Raw genomic sequence first — 22,295 nt, forward strand, 5'->3', positions numbered from 1 at the left:
AACTTGAGTTTGTAAAAGTATACAAAAATATAATAATGTATTTTCTCCTCTGAACTGCTTGTATCTAAATTCTCTGCTTATATAATACAAATGAGACTTCATGAAAATCATGAAAGACAGTTTGTTGTTATCAGCTGAGTAACATGATTGTTACAGCTTTTTTTAAAAAATAATGAATACCTTATTAACTTTTTGTAATATGAAGTAGTACTGTTTTAATGCTAAAAATAATCTAACTTCTCTTGTTTCTTATATTAAAATACTATTGATAATAAATAAGTTTGTGTTTTGAGCAATTGGGTTGAAGGAAAAGAAATCTAAGGACATTCTTTTAGTTCCTAAACTGAAGGAATTTAAAAATGCAACAGGGCTTTCATATTTTCAGTTGCTTTTTATTATTTATTTATTTTTGGTGCAGGTCCTGGAGTTTGAAATCAGAGTATGGGCTCTGTCCTGAGCTTTTTTGCTCAAGGCTATCAGTCTGTGGCTGGAGCCACAGGTTCACTTATGGCTTTTTCTTTTTTAACAGTCAACTGGACACTTAGAGTATCACAAACTTTCCTGCTCACATTGGCTTCTAATTGCAGTCCTCAGATCTTAGCTTCCTGAGTAGTTACGATTAAAGGCATGAACATCCAACACCTGCTGTTTTAGTTTTTTTAATTAAAAATTTTACAGTTATATTTAAGTAGTTGTACAAAGAGGTCTTAATTCAACATGAGAGTTTATGAGAACAAGGCATCTTAATTGATAACCCCTTTCTATTCCTCCTTTCCATTTGTCCTCCTCGTACTCATTCTCTACAGTTACTTGGTTCTGTTGTACATTGACTGTATTTGTTCACCCTTTCTTTCAATTTGTCTGTCCACACTTGCCTAACCGTCGTTACCTGACAAAACATATTTCACCTTCTTGGGGTTTATTTTGTAAAAACTAAATAATATAGGATGTTTCAGAAGTGACTATATTGAACAGAACTATTCAGTGCAACTAGTTAAGTGAAAATAGGTATAAATATCACAGTAGATATATATTAGCATGAATATGTGGAAAAATTTGGCTTCACATTTTAATATGTATGATATCATAACTTCAAGTTACAAATGAATACTTTGAACTGTTCTTAAAAATTACCATTTTCGCCAGGTGTAGTGGTTCACGCCTGTAATCCTAGCTACTCAGGAGGCTGAGATCTAAGGGTCAAGGTTCAAAGCCAGCTCGGGCACAAAAGAACCTGAGACTCTTGTCTCCAATTAAACTCTGGAAAATGGTAAGTGGGGCTTGGCTCAAGAGGTAGGGTGGTAGCCTTGAGCAGAAGAGCTCAGGGACAGCACCCAGACCAAGTTCAAGCCCCATGACCCACCAAACAACACAAAAACAACAACAACAAAAAAAACAATTCTTTTCTGTGGATATCTTGTTAATTTCTGTTCCTATCATACATTGGACTCTGTCTTCAACCTGGTTTAATTGCATTAGTAATCACTTTTATATTTGTATAAACATACTGATAAAAAATTTTAGTCTGGTATCTCATTTGGTTCTGTATACCATGAGCTAGGTTAGAGGAGAGATGTTGGAACATGCTCTGACCTTAAACATCTTTGTAGCTGAGGTCTTAAGACCTTGGAGTTCTTGTCACATGCCATGCTAGTTGGCAAGTAAAGAGAGTAGTTACCATAGGAGATGTGAGATATCACACTTAGAAATAGATTTGTCTTGCTGGGAGTGTGGCTTAGTGGTAGAGTGCTTGCCTAAAATGTACAAAACCCTGAGTTTGATCCCTTGGTACCATATACACAGAAAATGCTGGAAGTGCTCGAAGTGGCTCAAATGATACATTACTAGCTTTCAGAAAGGTCAAGGACAGTGCCAAGGCCCTAAGTTCAAGCCCAAGACTGGCAAAAAAAAAAGGAAATAAATTCATTATTTCTTCTCAAATTACATAGCCTGGGGTCCTTCTAGTGGCCTTAGCTATGGGTCAGAATGGTCTGGAAAATGGTGGTTTTTATTGTACCAAAGAAGTAAAAACAAAATTGGTGAGTACCTGGTGTTTTTCTTCAATACATGATACTACACCCATGGTGTGTGTGTGTGTGTGTGTGTGTGTGTGTGTGTGTGTGTGTGTGTGTGTGTGTGTTTGATGAGAAAATGAGTTTTAGATGATTTACTCAAGTACATATACAAAGAAAAAAAGAGATCTAGAAATCCTAGAAATCCCACTTGCCATCTAGGACAGCAGTCTTCTATTACTTACATGTTATGTGTTTGCTTTCCCCTATTTTATTTGCCTGTGGTCAACTGTATATTTTATGGAACCAAATGTGGTAGTGCATGCCATTAATCTCTATTCTAGGGAACTGCTAACAATTTCAACTGAACGTAAGTGGGAAAAACAACGCCCACTAAGTTGCCAACCAATGTAAATGTTGTAAAATTGAAATTAATATGCATCTTAAGTGCAGAAGATTTATTTTTTGTGAGTTCCTTTTCTACTTCAAAAGCCACACATACCTATAATGGAAAAAGAGACAAACTGCACCAGGTGTTGGAGACTCACCCTTGTAATTTTAGCTATTTAGGAAGCTAAAAGGATCTTGGTTCAAGCTAACATGGGCAGGAATTTCCATGAGCCTTTTTTTTTTTTTGTCGGTTGTGGGGCTTGAACTCTAGGCCTGGGCACTGTCCCTGAGCTCAAGGCTCCTGCCCTACCCATGGATCTGAGTACTGTCCCTAGGCTTATCAGCTCAAGGCTACCACCTTTCTCTTTGGGCCACAGCACCACCTCTGGTTTTCTAGTGATTAATTGGAGATGAGTCTCACTGTCCTTCAGTGCCCTGGCTGGCTTTGAACCGACATCACATCCTTAGATCTCAGCTTTCTCAGTAACTAGGATTACAGGCATGAGCCACCGTGCCTGGCTTAGTCTATGAGCCTATTATATTCAATTAATCACCAAAAAACCAGAAGTGGAACATTGGCTTAAGTGAGCAAAAGAGCTCAGGGACAACACCCAGGCCCTGAGTTCAAGATTTAGGACTGGCACCAAAACTAAAACAAAACCAGAAAACATTATAGTGGATATATTCTCATTACCTAGAGAAAGTCATTGTAAATTTTATTGTATTTCCTTCTGGTAATTTGGTTATGTATTTTCTTCTTATGGATGATATATGTTCAATTATACTTCATGATCTTTTTTTTTTTTTAAACCAGTCCTGGGCTTGAGCTCAGAGACTGAGCACTGCCCTTGAGCTTTCTCAAAGTTAGAATTCTACCACTTGAGGCACAGCACCATTTCCAGCTTTTTCTATGTATTTGGTAGCAAGAAATAGAACCCAGGTTTTTGTGCATGCTAGGCAAGCATTCTCCCACTAGGCCAAACTTCCAGCCCCCCCCCCTTTTTTTTTGCCAGTCCTGGGGCTTAAACTCAAGGCCTGAGCACTATCTTTGATCTTTCTCAAGACTAGAGCTTGACCACTTGAACCACAGCACCACTTCGGCTTTTTTTTTTTTTTTTAAAGTATCTGGTACTGAGGAATCAAACCCAGGTCTTTGTGCATGGTAGGCAAGCACTCTACCAGTAGGTCAAACTTTCAGCCCATACTTCATGCTCTTTAACATACTAACATAAAATATTTTCTTTGCTAATTGTGTTATCGGGGCCATTATTAACTGCAGCATAGACTCTAAACTAGTGAGTTTAAATATCTGTTCCCAAGTCTGTATTAGAAAGGCATAATGGCAACACTTGCAAGAAGGCAGTCACTTTGCTTATGTATGATTATTTGTGTTTTAAATCTTAACAAAATAAAAAACTAAAAACATACACCAGAATACAAATAATAATAATATAATCCGTATGGTATAGCGTTAAACTGTATATGAACCACTGACTTAATAAAGAAAATCATACAAACAAATTTACCTTGAATCTATGATCTCTGGCCATAGGTGGCCATTTCATACTGCCAGAAATGTTTTGGTAATCTACTTCTTAGAATACTCTCACTTAAATTCCTGAAAACAGAGTCCATTGTTCTCATCTGTTGTAGTTACATGTAGTACCTGTGAATTTAGTTCTATTTAAAAATTTGTATGTATTTTACTTTTTATGGAAGAAGTGTTGTTAGGGCCAAAAATCTTATACTTAAATTGTACAGTGGACTGTTGTCTGTAACCTTCACCTAGGTTTTGCTGTTGGAACATTCCGTCTTTTCTATCTCTCTCTTGGCTTTATGCTTGCTAGTCTGTTTACTATTTGAGCCATGCCTCCAAGTCCTTAGAGTCTCTCTTTTTTTTTTTTTTTTTTTTGCCAGTCCTGGGCTGGAGCTCAGGGCCAGAGCACTGTCCTTGGACTTTCTCAAGGTTAGAGCTCTACCACTTGAGCCTTAGCACCACTTCCAGCTTTTTTTTTTTTTTCTATGTATGTGGTACCGAGGAATTGAACCCAGGTCTTTATGCATGCTAGGCAAGCACTTTAACCACTAGGCCAAACTCCCGGCCCCATAGAGTCTCATTTTTTAACCCAGGCTGGTGGTCTGATAACTTTCTAGTCACATTTCCAATATTATTTGGTAGGACAGGCATATGCCATCACATCCAGCTTTTTTGTTGTGCTAGGTCTTACTTACTTTCGCACCCAATAACCATTGTTCTTCCAAATTCAGCCTCCTGAGAAGCAGGATGATAGCTGCACACCACTATTCCCAGCTATTGGTTGAGATAGCATCTTAAAAGCTTTTTACCTAGAGTAGCCTTGAGCCCTGGTGCTCCCCAGCATTACAGGGGAGCTGCTGGTACTTAGCTTTATCCTTTTATTTTATATCTGTTGGATCTTTCCTGTTTGCAAACATTTGTTTTCTTCTTCTAATCTCCCACTAAAAGTAATAGCGAATCCAGGCATTGCTGGCTCAATCCTAGCTACTTGGGAGGCTTAGATATTCGGATCTCAGGGAACTCAGGGATCACACTCAGATCCTAAGTTCAAGCCCCATGACTGACCCCCCTCCCCCCAAAAAAGGAAAAAAATAATGACAGTAAAGAAGAATCACAAACCCTTACATCCCCACTAAAATGTCAAAGTACCTTTTCCATTCCTTGGTGTGTGCTTATTTCTCTGTTTCTCTTTAGAGCCAAATTTGAAGTTGAGTTACAATTGTTCAGTAGCAGTTTAACTTTATATCATGTTTGTTAGTTGTATAGATCATTTTATTAAAATTTTCTTGATTTAATATTAAAAACTGATTTTATTGCAAAAATTTTATTTATTACAGCAATACTATCCAGTGACCCAAAACTATCTCTCAACTCTAGATTTTTTTTTTTTCCAGTCCTGGCCCTTGAACTCAAGGCCTGAGTGCTTGGACTCAGAAAGTCCTTGGACTTTCTCAAAGTTAGAGCTCTACCACTTGAGCCATAGCACCATTTCTGGCTTTTTTTTTTTTTTTAATGTATGTGGTTCTGAGGAATCGAACCGTCTTTATGCATGCTAGGCAAGCACTCTACCACTAGGCCAAACTCCCGGCTATGAACTCTAGATTTTAATACGTACATATTATCCTGTTGACATTTTCACTTGATATTCCATAGGTACTTTGTTGTCAGTATTACTATTATTATTTCATTGCTAGTACTGGAGCTAGAACTCAGAATTTCATATTTTTGCTGGCTTTTGTGTGTATGGCTGGCTCTTTACCACTTAAGCCTAACTTCCACTTCCTCCAATAGACACTTGAAAGTCAACATTTATAAATTGATTTCAACCTGCTTTATTCCATGTCAATAATGTAGTATTACCTTTAGATCAGAAATGTTGTTACCATGTCGTCGAGCAAAACTTGTTGATTTGCTGTCCAAAATGTATCTTTCTTCTATTTTCTTTTTGTTAATCACAGGGCAGCAAAAAGGAATCCTAAAATGTAAATTATTTCTCCTACTTTGAGAGTAATATTTTAGCTTAAAATCTAAATTCAATACTGGAGACTTTGCATGATTTGCTCCCTTCTTAGTGTTTATTTTTCTTGTTACATTTCTTCTTGAGGCTTCTGCCTCTTTGGATTTTTAGTTATTTCAGTACTACATGATTTTTTTTTCATGCCTTTTTGCTTTTGGGCATACTGCACCTTTCTGAAATAATCTCTCTATTTTTCTTACCTTTTGGCTTCCTGTTAAATGTCTCAGGGGAATTATCTTCACATAGTATTTAAGATGTGTCTCATAGCCTAATAACTCATTTGGTACTTTCTGTGACATCACAATTGTGACTTATTTTTTCTTAATTAGTTAAGTTCTACTTTGACTGGAATAGAAGCATCAAAAAGTCAGGAATTTGTCTTTATTGACCAGGATTATCTGTCTGTTGTTAAATTGAATGTTCTCCATAAGTAGCTGGTAAATAAATGGATACCTACCAAATCAAAAAGCAGCCAGCATCCTTAGAATTCAGCTTTGAAAAGTCATTGTCACTAATGAATTTGATCAGTCTAATTAAGTTATAATAAATGTAATCTCTTTTAGGAAAATGAGCTTACAAAAATAAAATTAGGTAATTGAGTAAACTCTAAAAATAACTGGTTTTTAGAAACTGTAAGTCTGAAAATATTTCATTATTCTTAATATAATCTAAGTCTTGCTATGCTGAAGCTTTATTTACTAATTATTTTTCAAATAATTGTACCCTTTCTAAATAAGTTATTTACTGACATGTTCTTCTGAATTCATGTACTCGTTATGTGTCGATTCTGTACATACGAAATGTACACATGCTCTTGTCAGTCATTAGAGTTTCCCTGGTCATTTGTGGGCATAATGCACAGTCATGAAAATTTTGTGTGTGTCTGCACACATTATTCCTCAGTTAGGCTCTACTGGTGTCTTTGCCTTATTTTAATTCTCATATTTTATCACTGCCTTTTAAACTTTTTTTTTAACTTAGTGATTTTGCTGTTCAAAGTTTGCTCTATTCCCAAGCACAAGAAGGCTATGATTTACCTTTTATGAAAATCTGCTGGAATAACTCCTTAAATTCAGGAAAATGCTGTATTTAGCAGTACAGATATTAGATAAGTTTTTCACTGGCATAAGGTATGAGCTGCTGGCCATGAGTTCAAAGTAACCAACAATATATATATATGATGTAAAATATTTTTAGATAAAAGCACACATTAATCAGGATTACTGTGTGCCTTCATTGATTGATGAAAATGTTGTGACCCAGAGGCTCTCAGGAACCTAACCCTCTATTTCCCCTAGGAGCAATGGTTCAGTGTTCGCGGCGACTTTATAGAACATAACTACCGCGAATAACGAGAATTGACTGTAAGTTAAAGTTCTGGACTTCAATAGAAATTACAGGAAGTGTCTACTGATTTGTTAACTGTAATTTAGGGACTTTTGTGTTGGGATATATATGTCCATATGTGTGTGTAGGTGTGTGTGTGTGTGCACGTGGGTGTGCGTATGTGTGTGTGTGTACACATACATATACAGAGAATTGAATGTTTTCAAAATTGTTTTGATTCAGTGATCCTTTTGACACTTACTATATGCCAGTAAATTAACTTGTGAAGTCTTTGGGAATATTGAGTTCCATTTTAATCTAACTCACCTGATGTCACCTCTGTGTTATAATTTAGTTTTGACACAACCTTGAGTTAGCATGGATCCCACAGGTTAAATGTGAGTCTTGTACAAGTGTGCTTTTACTCTCACACCAGCTTTAAGTTGTTGGGGTAGCTAGGCCACCTATACTTCTGATTGTAGAGCTACAAATATAAGCATTCCCAAGATCCTCTTTGGTTTATGAATTCCCTGGAATGACCAACTCAAAAAACTTACAGTTTCAGTTTGTCTAGAAAGTGTGCACATGGGATAACATCTATGAAAAGCTTCCCATTCTCTCCCTGCAGAGTCAGAAATGTCACCTTCAGTATATTCGTGTGTTAACCAACCAGGAAGCTCGAGGCCTCCATATCCAGATTTCTTATGGAATTTCATTCATAGACCTGATATTGTTCCATGGACTTCATATCATGGAGCTATAAATTGACTTAGATGATAGAACTTAAATATCAGTCTCTCTTGAAGTGGCTCAAAGTTCTGGACCTCTCTAATCATGTATTTGGTATTTCTAGTGCCCACACAGAAGCGATGTAGTACCCTGTTGAGAATTAGTTCATTAGTGTAACATATGCCTCTATCCCTTAGTATAATCAGGAGCTTTTGAAACTTTGTGCCAGGAACTGAAAATGGTGAACAGATAAATTCTTCATTATACCACAGAGAGACCACTGTGTAAATCATAAAATGTAAAACTTGAGTGTAAGTTTAAAAAAAAAAAGTATTTGTCATGTGGACCATGGTTCTTTATACACAGAGAGAAGAATACATGTAGAAAATAACAAAAGCTGAAAGAATTTGTGAGGAGTAAATGCATTTAATCAGGCTAGATTTTTTTTCTTTTGTTGTCAGTCCTGGGGCTTGAACTCTAGGCCTGGGTGCTGTCCCTGAGCTCCTCAACTCAAGGCTACTGCCCTCCCTACTCCTTGAGTCACAGCCATTTCCGGTTTTCTAGTGGTTAATTGGAGAGTCTCACAGTCATTAGTGCCCAGGCTGGCTTTGAACTGGGATCCTCAGGTCTTAGCTTCCCAAGTAGCTAGGATTACAGATGTCAACCACTGCACTCACCTAAATTTTTTTTAACTTTCCATAGTAAATAGTTAAATATTAATCTGCAGAAATAGACTGAGGGAGCAGGAAGTTTTAAAGTCCAATGTAGGTTTGAGTTTTGTGTGTTTTAATGAAAAATTATGAGCACAGAATAATGTAGTGAATTTATATTTTCTTTTTTTCATATATTTTTTATTGTAATTAATAGTAGGGTTACATTATATTCACCTGATAGAAGGTGCATTACTTCACATACATTGATACCCTTTCTCATGTCTTGGTGCCCATTTCCTTCCCACCACCCCCACCCTCATCTTGTTTTCCCCCCTTCCCTATCCAATTTCAAATAACCAAATACGTATATATCCAGTATATCAGTTAAAAAGGGAAATACTGTAACAATATGAGATAACCAAGGGACAGCAAAAGAGATGAGAGATAACATAGTGCATTAAGGATAACAATCACTCATTATATGGCTATTGTTACTATATTTTCAACACATTAGTGGTCAGACTTGTTTCATTTCTATCTCCATTAATCTGTCCTCACTCCAAACATAATGATTCTGCAATAAATTCTATCTGGTTTGATCAATCTTAAATATTCCAGGAAGAATATATGAGTTTAAAAAAACAAAACTGTAGGGGCTGGGAGTTTGGCCTACTGGTTGAGTGCTTGCCTAGCATGCACAAAGACTGGGTTCGATTCCTTGGTACCACATACATAGAAAAAAAAAAGCCAGAAGTGGTGCTGAGGCTCAAGTGGTAGAGCTCTCGCCTTGAGAAAGTCCAAGGACAGTGCTCAGGCCCTGAGCTCAAGCCCAGGACTGGCAAAACACACACACACACACACACACACACACGCGCTCGCGCACACACACACACACACAAACTGTAGCACTCTATTATCGTAGGTCAGGAATTTTAACAATCGAGGGTTGGACAAATGCTTTTAATCATAACTCTTTAGAAGGCTGAGATCTGAATGTCGAAGTTCAAAACCACTTGTGGGCAGGAAAGCCCACAAGCATCTTTCTTTAATTAAAATATCTAAGCAGAATCCTGGCTCCAGTGACAGGGTATCGAAAGCCAAGCCTTGAATTCAAACCCCGATATTGGGGGGGGGGAACAATAATATAGATTTATTACCATCAGACATATAATCAGTATTCAAATTTACTATTTTAAAATTAGTAGCCAACAAGTGGCAGAGTGCTAGTCTTGAGCAAAATGTGTCCAAGGACAATGTCCAGGTCCTGAGTTCAAGCCCCAAGACTGGCCAAAAAAAAAATAGTTGCCAAGAAAGTGGTGCTGTGGCTGAAAGTGGTAGAGCACTAAACTTGAGAAAAGCTGGGACAAAATTCAGGTCCTGAGTTCAAGTCCCATGACCTCTTCCCACACAAAAAAATGTCTGGGCCAGAGCAAAAAGAAAAAAAAGTGTTTTATCTCTGGAAAAGTGTTTGGTGGCAGGTGCAGTGCTCCAGGTTCTATCCCAGTACACCCCCCCATACACACACACAAAAAAACAAAACCCAGAAATATTGCTAATATTATTTTAACTGGGATATTTCACATTAAAAATGTGACTTGTTATTCAAAACCTGAAGATTCCATCAATTATTAGGTCTATTATTTGTTTCTTTTCTAAAAATAAGATCTTGATTCAAGATTCTTTCTTAGCTGTTTACTGATTATTTTATCTTCTGAGGAACCTTGAAGAAAATTTAAACAGGCATATACTTAACAAGTGTATACTATACCTAAGTATATATTTAAATAGCCAAAGGTGGCTCAGGGTGCTTGATGAGGCCTTCTCATGGAGAACAGAGATATACCTACAGAGGAGAGGGGGCTGGGAGTTTGGCCTAATGGTAGAGTGCTTGCCTAGCATTCACCAAGACCTGGGTTTAATTCCTCAGTACAACAATCAGAAAAAAGCCAGAAGTGGTGCTGAGGTTCAAGTGGTAGAGCTCTAGCCTTGACAAAGTCCAAGGACAGTGCTCAGACCCCGAGCTCAAGCCTAGGACTGACAAAAAAACAAAAAAACTACAGAAGAGAATAAACTGAACCAAAGTTGGAACTTAAATAGAAGAGGCAGAGTTTAGATATCCAAGTAACAGAACTGTTGCATTATATAGAAAGGATACATTAAACATAGCATCTAAGATCAAATTTAGATGATGGATAGTAGGACCAGTAGGTAAGACAGGTAATTCAAAATAAACTGATTAGTGATTATGTGGGGATAGTTGATTCATTTGGGTAGTGTGTGTGTGTGTGTGTGTGTGTGTGTGTGTGTGTGTGTGTGTTAAAGGTGAATACACTCAGTTGTTGGAACTTTAACCAAATAATGTTAGCTTCAGCCAAGAGTAAAGGAGTTTTGTAAGGCAACAAGTTTTCTCTATTTCTCATAAACATAAAACTCTTGAGAATTTTCCAGTGAAATTAGGAAGGGGCGGAAATGCCTGTAAATTTTAGAGCATACAAGCAACTATGAATTTCTTCAAATGAGCAGTGGATAGAAAATTAATATTATCCTGTGCCATAAATAAGAAATAAGGTCATTTATTTTTAATACACAGTGTTCATACTGCATAGTGGGGCCTGGCGTCTAGTAAGTGCTTAGTGTTAACCGAATTTGAATCCAAACTGAATTTGAATCCAAACTCTTTTTAAAGACTTTGAGTATCTATTTGGGAATACAGTTTCCACCTGATATTTCCCTGCCGGTTTCTTCACATAGGAAACTCAGTAGGTATTTGTAGAATAAAGGAAGTCTAGTGTTACCCGTTACTTAAAGGGATATATTTTTATTTTTCCCTCAGTTTGAGGTGGTATCAGCATCCTACAGAAGAAGAATTAAGAATTCTTGCAGGGAAACAGCAAAAAGGAAAAAGCAAAAAAGACAGGTAAGTTACACTAATAATCTTAAAAAGTATTAACTAACAAATTTATGCAAATATGTTTTGTGTATAAACCTATACATAATACCTTTATGTATAATTTATTTTATGCAAATGATTTCAGAAACATCAATTATGCTATAAACAGTTGGTACATTTGTGATCAGCACCTATGCAGTCTTAATAAGTAGAAATTAATGTATAAGCACAAAACAGTGGTTATTTACTTTAAAAATCATTAGTTATATTTAAGTTATGAGAACAATGGATTGTGTTTAAAATTTTATTTCACAGTGATTGAGGAAAGAACTGAAACCCACATACTTTATTTAAAGATGTCAGTGGATTTGAGTTCTTTCTTTTTTCCTCCTACTTACTTTGTAACTGAGTTCATGTTATGTTAGTTGATAAACTGACTTCTTTTGAACTACACTTTCCTCACTTTTTTTTTTTTTTTTTTTTGCCAGTCCTGGGCTTGAGCTCAGGGCCTGAGCACTGTCCTTGGACTTTCTCAAGGCTAGAGCTCTACCACTTGAGCCTCAGCACCACTTCCGGCTTTTTTCTATGTATGTGGTACCAAGGAATTGAACCCGGGTCTTCATGCATGCTAGGCAAGCACTTTCACCACTAGGCCAAACTCCCGGCCCGCTTTCCTCACTTTTTAAAATAAAGGATGATATGACATTGTAGATTCTCTTTAGCTCGCCTTTCCGCCTTTCCTTTTTTTCTTCCCTCCCTCCCTCCCTCCCTCCTTCCCTCCCTCCCTCCCTCCTTCTTTCCTTCCTGCCTGCCTTCCTTCCTTCCTTCCTTCCTTCCTTCCTTCCTTCCTTCTTTCTTCTTTTTTTCCTTCTTTCTTTCTTTTTTCTTTCTTTTCTAGTTCGAGGGCTTGAACTCAGGGCCTGAGCAGTCTCCTTGGCCTTTCCTCAAGGCAAGCACTCTACCACTTGAGCCACAGGACCATTTCCAACTTTTTCTGTATATGTTGTGGCCAAGGAATCGAACCCAGGTCTTCATGAATGCTAGGCAAGCACTCTACCACTAGGCCACACTCCTGCCCTGTTTATTTAGTTCTTACACTTTCACAGTGTTGGGAATTGTACCCAGGACCTAAGCAAGAACTGTACCACTGAGTTGTAACCCCATCATGTAATACTTAATACCGCAGCTTGTTGAATACTTTACCTGTGATTAAAGTATATAAAGAAAACTGCCTGTCAACTTCCACTGAATGGACTACAGTAGCTTTTGTGAAACAGAAAGGCTTAGCATAGTTTGAAAGTTTCTAGCTGGACACAATTGGCTCATGCCTATAATCTTAGCTACTTGCAAGGCTGAAATTTAGGTTATGACTCCAGTGCAGCCCAAGCAGAAAAGTTTGCAGGACCCGCTGCTCAACAGAAAACTGGATGGTGCTGGCACTTGCCTGTTATTCTAGCTACAGTGAGAAAGCCCAGTTTGGGCAGATTTCTCCCAGGTATGTACAGGAAACAAAAATCCCATCTCAAAATAATCAGCAAAAAAGTAACAGAGCTGGAGGTGGAGCTCAATTATATGAGCATCTCCCTACCAAGCTCAAGGAAGTTGGGTTCAAAGGCAAGTACCACAGAAAATAAAAATTAAAAGTAAAGCAAACCTCAGCCAGGTTGCTTATCTTTATTTAAATTTAATTCTCTGGGAAAGTTCACACTGATTATCCTGAGTGGCCTTCATTTCCATAGCTGTGAATCCACTTTGACTCTGAAGTTATGGTTTTAATGTATTATAAAATGTTAGGGACAATATATTGACACCAAATTTCTCATGTATATTACAAAATTACATTAACCTGACCTAACAGATTTGTAGGTATTGGAAAGTTCTTTAAATATTAATGACTGTTGACATACAGTGGAAATTGAGAAAGACTGTTTTCTGAATTTACTGACATCTTCTTTTTCTCTTTTTTTTTGTCATAGGATTATTAATTATAAGCCTTCCTTTTTATTATCCCAGTAGTTAAAGTCTTAATATTCTTATCTAATATTATAGTTTTCAAAACTATAATTCATATAGTTATATATACTACACAGAGCAATCCTGAATAATTTAACTTACATTTTACTAAGGAAAGTTGTTGATCAGAGATGCTTAATGTGATGCCCCAATTATCACATTTAAAGGCTAGGATTTTAATTTGGGTTAGTTTTTTGTGTACGTATTTATTTTCTGTCATTTACCTCTACTCTCATAGTTTAGCACTTGTAGAATTTAGTTAATGTAGTATGAAAATCATTTTGTAAATACTTGAATTGTTTAATACCTTGCAATCAGATAATTTATTGACATTTTTATATGTTGAGCATGGTTTATAATTACAGAAAGATGTACTAGTACTGCTCTCTTGTCCCTCATACAATAATTACTAATTGACTGCTTTATGTAGAATATTTTTAATTGAGATTTTTCTCACATTATATTGATTTAAGAATAAATGAAAATTTTCCAGAATTGAAGCACATGTTATTAAAACTTGGTTTGATGCCTTCTCTATGTATTTCATTATCTTTAAAAATTAAATTTGGCTGGGATGTAGCGCAGTGGCAAAGCACTTGCCTAGCAAGTGCAACATCCTGGGTTCGATCCCCAGTGCCAAAAAAGAAAAGACAAAAATATAGTTAAAAAAAAGAAAGCAAGTTAATATCGGGGCTGGGAGTTTGGCCTAGTGGTAGTGTGCTTGCCTAGTATGCACAAATACCCAGGTTTGATTCCTCGGTACCACATACATAGAAAAAAGCCGGAAGTGGTGCTGAGGCTCAAGTGGTAGAGCTCTAGCCTTGAGAAAGTCCAAGAACAGTGCTGAGGCCCTGAGCCCAAGCTCAAGACTGGCAAAATAAATAAATAAATAAATCAACTTGGTTTATAATTTTGGAACCTTGTCTTTAAAACTTAAATTTAGACATGATACAAATGCACATGAAGAATTCTTTTGTTTTTCTCTCTCTGTGGCTTTTGGTAGAAACAACTACTAGCCCTCCATGTTTCTGACGTTTTCATGTACATTAATTTTACTGTACTTCTTCAACTCTTACTTATATGTAGTTATATATCTGTGTGTATATGTTATTCTAGAGACTTTACATTTGTCTTCTTTTCCTTTAACTTTATACCTAAAGAAATAGATGTTAGATTGAGATCAAATCTGAGAGAGAGAGAGAGAGAGAGAGAGAGAGAGAGAGAGAGAGAGAGAGAGAGAAATGTTTATATAATAATTTGGATCCATATTTTGGAATTTTCTTTTTAAATTTTTGAGGTAACCTTTAGGATGAAATATTAGAAATTCTACTTCTTTTTTCAATTGAAACCTTAACATTTCTTTTGCATTTAGTTGATAGAAGCACTTGGGTAACAGTGTAGATAACTTGTTTTTTGTGTCACTTGTCTGATTTTTATAGGAAATATAATGGTCACATTGAAAATAAACCACTAACTATTCCAAAGGATATTGACCTTCATCTAGAAACAAAGTCAGTTACAGAAGTGGATACGTTAGGTAAGGGAAATCTTGGTAAAATGTTCTGTCAATCTCAGTTTTATATTATGGAAGTGAAAGTACTTTCATTTTATCTGTTTTGACTACACCTTCTTGTATACTTTTCTAATCATTAAGTTTATTATGTAGAATATGAAATCTAAGAACTTAGAAGTTCAAGATAATTATTTGAATTCAATTTGTCTGTTTGTCTTCCCTGTAGCATTTTTTCCCATTCCTCAAAGGAGGCTGATTTAACAAACTCATAGTTTGTTCAACTTGGTCAGTTTTAAAAATCTCAAATTTAAACCACCTTTTGCTCCTTAAACTAGTTCGCTCCTTTCATTGTGCAGTTTGCAAAACTGTATTTGTGTATTTGTATTGAATTGTTTACATTTTCAGTAATTTACTTTTATTCTAACATTTACTAGAAAGGATTTTATTTACTGTTGTCTATTGGATATATCAGAATAAATCATTTACTCTTGTCTCGTGTCAATTTCTATGATAATGAAATGATTTTAAGTTTAAAATGAAATGTATATGAAAGTTTTTTTAATCTTAGAAGGAAAAGACATGCAAGTAGATACTTAAAACACTAGTTTCAAAACGTCACTGTACGTTAGAATCACTAGAGTAGTTCTTTAAAATTTGTAGCCATGGGGCCGGGAGTTTGGCCTAGTGGTAGAGTGCTTGCCTAGCATGCACAAAGACCTGAGTTTGATTCTTCAGTACCATATACATAGAAAAAAGCCAGAAGTGATACTGTGGCTCAAATGGTAGAGCTCTGGCCTTGAGAAAGCCCAAGGACAGTGCTCAGGCCCTGAGTTCAAAGCCCAGGACTGGCAAAAAAAAAAAAATTGTAGTCAGGCATGGTGGCTTACACCTGTAATCCTAACTACTTGCTCAGGAGGCTGAGATCTGAGAGTCATGGTTTAAAGCCAGCCTGCACACAAAAGTCCAATGGACTCTTATCTCCATTAAGCACAAAAAAAATCCAGAAGTGATGCTGTGGTTCAAGGGGTAGAGTGCTAGCCTAGCCTTGAGCTGAAAAGCTCAGGGACAATGCCCAGGCCCAGAGTTCAAGCCCCACGACTGAAATAAAAACAATTGTTACTGTTACTCTTTGAGATTCAGTGAATCTAAAATATGTTCTAGGAATTTGTTTTTTTTTAAATATATATAGATATATTTAAACTTTTTTCTATGCCACATTTAAAACACATAAAAACATTTTTTTATTGACTAGTCATCACATTTGTTTTCTTAAATCCTATATGTGTCCTTATATGAAAATATTCGGAGACATGGATACAAAAATATAAGTACATTCTCCTTGATTATTTCCTAGTATAGTTTTATCATTTTACTAAAAGCTGTTTATTGAAAAATTATCAGCTATTTAACTTACATAATATAAAAATACTGAGTATCAGATACTATAGCTGTATTAACTCCTCCAGTCTTATGCATTAGTTGGGTAGTTAGGTAGCTGCTACTTTTTTTTTTTTTAAACTCACTTGAAGAATATTAAGTGACTCAGGTAAAATTACATACTGAAATGATTCTGATTTGGGGTAGAGCCAGTTAATAAGAACAAAGCTATTTTAATGACCTTAAAAAGTTGAAATTATGGATTGGGAGTTTAACCTAGTTGTAGACTGCTTGCCTAGCATGCACGAAGACCTGGATTCAATTCCTCAGCACCACATACATAGAAAAAGCCAGAAATGGTGCTGTGACTCAAGTGGTAGAGCTCTAGCTTTGAGAAAGTTCAAGGATAGCACTCAGGCCCTGAGTTCAAGCCGCAAGATTGGCCAAAAAAAAAAAGTTGAAATTAGGTAATGTGGCTTTAGATTCTAATTGATTGTTTGGTTTCAGTTGTGCAATATTGAGAACTAGTTACAAAAACATTGAATATTAAGAGCATTCTAGTTTATGTTTATGTTGTCATTTGTGAATGTTCTCTGTATATGTATGTTTAGATAAATTTTCTATCTGAATCTTATCTGACTCCTAATTGTCTATTTATTTTAGGCACACACATGTTATAGTACTAAATGTAGGAAGAATGAATTATAAATCTTGAGTTAATTATGTGCCCAGAGTTATATATGATTTGTACTTTTGTAAGTCAATTTCAATTTGTATTAACTGTGTATTATAAGAAGCTCATAAAGAGCATAAGAATTTGTGTATATTTACCATGACTTAATATCTGTGGAAGGAGCCTAATGTGAGTGTAGGCAGGTGTGTACAATTAGAATGCCTACGTCAGTTATTAATAATAAAGACTAAAAGCCTTTGTTTGAATAAATATTTATCTTTTCTACCCATTTTACTACTCTCCTTCCATGAATTTATCCAAAAGGCTGAATCTTTGTGAGGATATGGAATTGAGAGAGGAATCATTTCTATACAATCATTTTGGGATAAACTTTCCATTCTAATGTTCAAAAACTCCCGCAATCACAACAGAAAACCTAGAACAGTTAAAATAACGTGAAGCTCATTCAGAGTATTATCATAATTTAAAGAAACCAGGAAATATATTCAATCACACACAAAAAATGGTATATAAAAATATTACTGTTGTTATTTAGAATTGGTACATTTTAGCTAACTTGTTTAGATATTTTACTAAGTCTTTGAGTATATTATGTTTTAAATATTTTTCTATAAATGTATTGTGTTTGCAGTTATAATTGTAGTACTTTTATAGTCTAGTACTTTCCAAAACAAAATAAATCACTTTGTTATGTACCAGTGAGAATAAAAGATAGATATGTATGTATGTGATTTACCTCCATAATTTTAGGAGGCCTTTAAAAAAATAATGCTGATGGTTTCGAATACACTGTATAGAAAAAATAAACCAGAAGATCTATGCTTTGTAAGAAGTTTGAAGAAATTGTGATGCAAAGAATGATGGAATTTTATAACATAAATTCTGAAAAATGTAACCATTCATTGGAGGAGTTTGTTCTTATTAAAACTAGCAAACACAGGGCCAGGAGTTTGGCCTAGTGGTGCAGTGCTTGCCTAGCATGCACGAAGACCTGGGTTCGATTCCTTGGTACCATATACATAGAAAAAAGCCAGAAGTGGTGCTGTGGCTCAAGTGGTAGAGTTCTAGCCTTGAGAAAGCCCAAGGACAGTGCTCAGGCCCTGAGTTGAAGGCCAAGGACTGGGAAAGAAAAAAACTAGCAAACACATCAGCTTTGTTTAAGAGAAGAAGGAATATGTTTGTTTATTTCATTATTTTTGTTTGCAGTAACTTACAAAATTATCAATCTTCCATCAGTTAATAACTTCTCAGAAATGAACCATACAAGTAAATCTTTTATACTCTGTACCAATTTATACTGACTAAAGTTGAAATCATAGCTAGATCCTCAGATAAGTTAATTTTGCAAAAAAAAGGTTAGTTAATATACCAACACATTGTTATCACTTTGATAATAATTTGAATAATTTTTGTAATTTAATATTGTATTATTTATGAGCTATTCAAGTTAATTTTATATCTTAACATTTGAATTTCTTTCCTGATTTTTATATTTGCAAGCTTGAAGTTGCAAACTAACAAACTGTAACATATTTAAAATTAATTATGGACAAATCCTTATAAATTAAAACTGTGAAAGTGAACTTTTTTAACCTTTATATTTCAGCATTGCATTACTTTCCAGAATACCAGTGGCTGGTGGATTTTACAGTGGCTGCTACAGTTGTGTATGTAGTAACAGAAGTCTACTACAGTTTTATGAAGCCTACACAGGAAATGAATATCAGCCTAGTTTGGTGCCTTCTGGCATTATCTTTTGCAATGTATCCTTCAAAACATCATTAATATTAATTTTGAATTTATTTAGCATGTGCTGTTAATATGAATAGACCTTATATCCGATTTGAAAGAGATTATACATCATTAGAATGACTATTAGTGATTTTTCTATCTTTTTGTAATTTTTATTATTTAAGTAGTGGATCGCCTATGTCATATTTTTATATACTTTTACATCTTTTATTGCATTTATTTTATTTGCTGGGTGTCTTTTTTCACTGTTTAGCTATGGAGTTCATTGAACTTTTGCTATAAATTTTCAAAACCTCTTATTTCCTTATCTTCTTTATGAAACTCTGCTTGTTTTTTTTATTACCTTATCTTCATGTGTCTAAGCTATGAATGATAGATTCTATGATGAGAGAAAAAGCAACAAATTTCAAAACTTAGAAAACAAATAGATAAATATAAATGACTAACCAGGCTGAAGAACTTGAAAGAGAAAGATATTGCAAAGCTCTGGTTCCACTGGATAAGTACTCAATAGGTTAAGAATTAGTAAGACACCACATAATTCTCTATACAATGGTCAAAATGCCAGGTATTTAATGTGTAAGTATCTTAGTGTATGTATCTTGGAAGGCTTGTGAATTTGAATCACAGAAACAGGACAACTCGAATTCTAGGCCAGCCTTTATTTCAGAACAAGACCCTATCTCAAAACAAAACAAAACAAAAACATGAAAGCACTAGAAATTAAAGTCTGTGGACTCATCTCCAATGAACTACCAGAAAAACTGGAAGTAGAGCTGTGGCTCAAGTAGTAGAGCACTAGCCTGGGGCAAAAGAAGCTCAGGAGCAGTACCCAGCCCTGAGTTCAAGCCCCAGAATCAGTAGAAAAAAAACAAACAAAAAAACTTTTCCTGTCAGAGAAATTAGTAACATATACTTGTATATGTTATTGCTATTTATATCGCTTCTTTGTATAAATCTTATCTTTCACTTTATTAAATAATACCTAGTAATATGAGAGCAGAGATCCTATGGTCTTCAGCACTGCACTGGCTCTGCTTAGTTTTCAGTTGTGTTTTCATAAAAGGTGTCAGACAATAGCATCTCTGCAGGAATTGTGTTCTTGTTCACCAATCCCAGAGAGGATAGATATTGCTAAAGAGCTTGCAGTCCAACTTTTATCAACTTTGACTCTCTAAAAGAGATTAAGGACGGCGAAGAAAAGTAGAGTTGTTGGTACACTTGAATACAATTATTAAAATATTTAGTATATGAGAAAATAACCTCTACCATAAAAGGCTTTGCAGAAACTTGAAATTAAATGTTACATGTCCAGATTACCACCGAAAACTTATCTATTATCTTACATAAACTTGTTTTTCTTTCACACCCTGTGACGTGAGTCTAGAAGTGACCTCTGTCTGGTTTCTCTCCATTGTTTTGAATGTGCCTAGTTATTAGTCAAACATATGACTCCATTGATTACACAGGACAGTAGCTCCCTGAATTCCAAGGTCACAACTACATCCATTGATTCGGAAATTCTCTGCAGTTGTTACTGATGAAACAGTTAAAGTGGTCTTCAAACTCGACATATATAAATTTAATTAATTTCCTTAAAAGTGATGAAGCATATTGCTTTATTGTCATTTTATTTTCTTCCCTTTATTTGACACAGTAGAACAACAGTGATATTTTCTTGAAGGTCCTTGTAAGCATAAGAATGACTTCTGATGTGTGATATTTAACATAAAATCCTGAAATCTCCAACTATGTTTTCATTTCTACTGTTTTGTACTTCTGCTGAGCTATCACATCTCCATTCTGATTCTTGAACCTAACGTGATTCTCACCTCTATTCTTTCACTTTCTGACCATTGTCTGCAACCAGATCTTTATGTCTAATCCACATATGTCAAGTTGTACAATGTGAATAAGGAAAAGAGCGAAGAAAATGAGGGTAAAGTAGTTTCTGCAAAATTTAGAGTATCTAGAGGAAGTTGTAATTATTTCTTGCCTTCATTCATGAATCAAACAGAATAAGGTAAAAATGATTATGGCAAAGGGCCATCTTTTGTTCCTTTTTTTAAAAGTAATCTTATTTTATTTGTTTGTCTTCTTGAATTCAAGTCTTAGCTTTTTCACTTAAGGCCTAGTACCCTACCACTTTAAGCCATAGCACATCTTTAGGTGTTTGGGTGATTAATTGGAGATAAGAGTGTTTTGGCTTTTCATACGCTTGGCTGGCTTTGATCCCAGCCTCCTGAGTAACTAACATTACAAGTGTGAGCCACTGGCTTAGACTTCATTTCTTTTAATTTTTTTTTTCTTTTTTTTTGGCCAGTTCAGGGCCTGGGCTTGGACTCCACCTGAGCTCTATCCTAGGCTTTCTGAAGGCTAAAGCTATACCATTGGAGCCATAGCAGCACTTGCAGCTTTTTCTATGTATGTGGTATCAAGGAATGAAACCTGGGTCTTCATGCATGCTAGGCAAGCACTGTACTACTAGGCCCCTTTATTTCTTTTTGAACAACCAGCCTTTCTCTTTTTCTCTTCCAGTTTTTCCCTCATCCCCATTCAGAAGTTGTAGAGTTTGGGGCCAGGAGTTTGGCCTAGTCATGCCTAGCATGCACGAAGACCTGGGTTTGATTCCTCGGTACCACATATATAGAAAAAAGCTGGAAGTGATGCTTAGGCTCAAGTGGTAGAGCTCTAGCCTTGAAAAAGTTCAAGGACAGTGCTCAGGCCCTGAGCTCAAGCCCAGGACTGGCAAAAAAAAAAAAAAAAAAAAAGTTGTAGAGTTCATTTTCAACTTAACTGCTAAGGAGTACCACTGCTGCATTTATTCACCCTTTGTCCCACCATTTCTGTGCCCCTCTTATTCTCCCAAGGTCATAAAGAAATGACAAAAAGTAAAGAAAACCTATTTTCTGGAACTCATTTTGATAAATATTACTTTATATGATCATATGAACCTAAGTATTGTGTGTTTGTGTTCTAGTTTTGGCTCACTGTGTGAATGCCAAGAGACCTATATAATTTTATCATGTCCCAATGTATTTTTTTAGTGCTGAAATGAAAGATCAAATTGTTTCCCCCCAAAAAGGCAATGTATTTGATTTGAGTGCAGATATGATCTATTTTTTTTAAAGAATTACAAATTCATGAAAAATGTTGGAAGAATCTTTCTATGTGTTAAAATTAGAATATGATTTTTCGCTTTATTTCCCCCAAGAAAGCATTTGATAAAGTATCTTTGGAGAATATTAGGATGTTATAATATAGAAGGCATGTTTTCTTCATATAAGATTAGTTTTTTAAAATATGGTTAAGTTAAATCTCAGTAACAGTTGAATCACAGTAAGAACTTGATAAGTATATTGTTTTCCTAGATCTAAGAGAAGTTTGCTATT

At 35.5% G+C, this 22,295-nt stretch overlaps 1 protein-coding gene across 3 annotated transcripts in view; it reads left to right on the forward strand.

Annotated features, from left to right (window-relative positions):
* Tmem161b (transmembrane protein 161B) overlaps positions 1-22,295 on the forward strand; it is a 61,671-nt gene that overhangs the window by 19,390 nt on the left and 19,986 nt on the right. For 2 of the 3 annotated variants that reach the window (XM_090331664.1, XM_090331666.1), the window contains 3 exons: positions 11,498-11,581; positions 15,007-15,104; positions 18,758-18,914. In XM_090331664.1, the coding sequence (XP_090187790.1) occupies positions 11,498-11,581; positions 15,007-15,104; positions 18,758-18,914 (339 nt within the window). Of the gene's footprint in view, positions 1-11,497; positions 11,582-15,006; positions 15,105-18,757; positions 18,915-22,295 lie in introns of those variants that run through there. The other variant, XM_090331665.1, reaches the window with a different exon arrangement.

The sequence above is a fragment of the Megascapheus bottae genome, chromosome 4, assembly GCF_031878675.1.
Source record: "Megascapheus bottae isolate mThoBot1 chromosome 4, mThoBot2.hap1, whole genome shotgun sequence".
Lineage (NCBI taxonomy): Eukaryota > Metazoa > Chordata > Mammalia > Rodentia > Geomyidae > Megascapheus > Megascapheus bottae.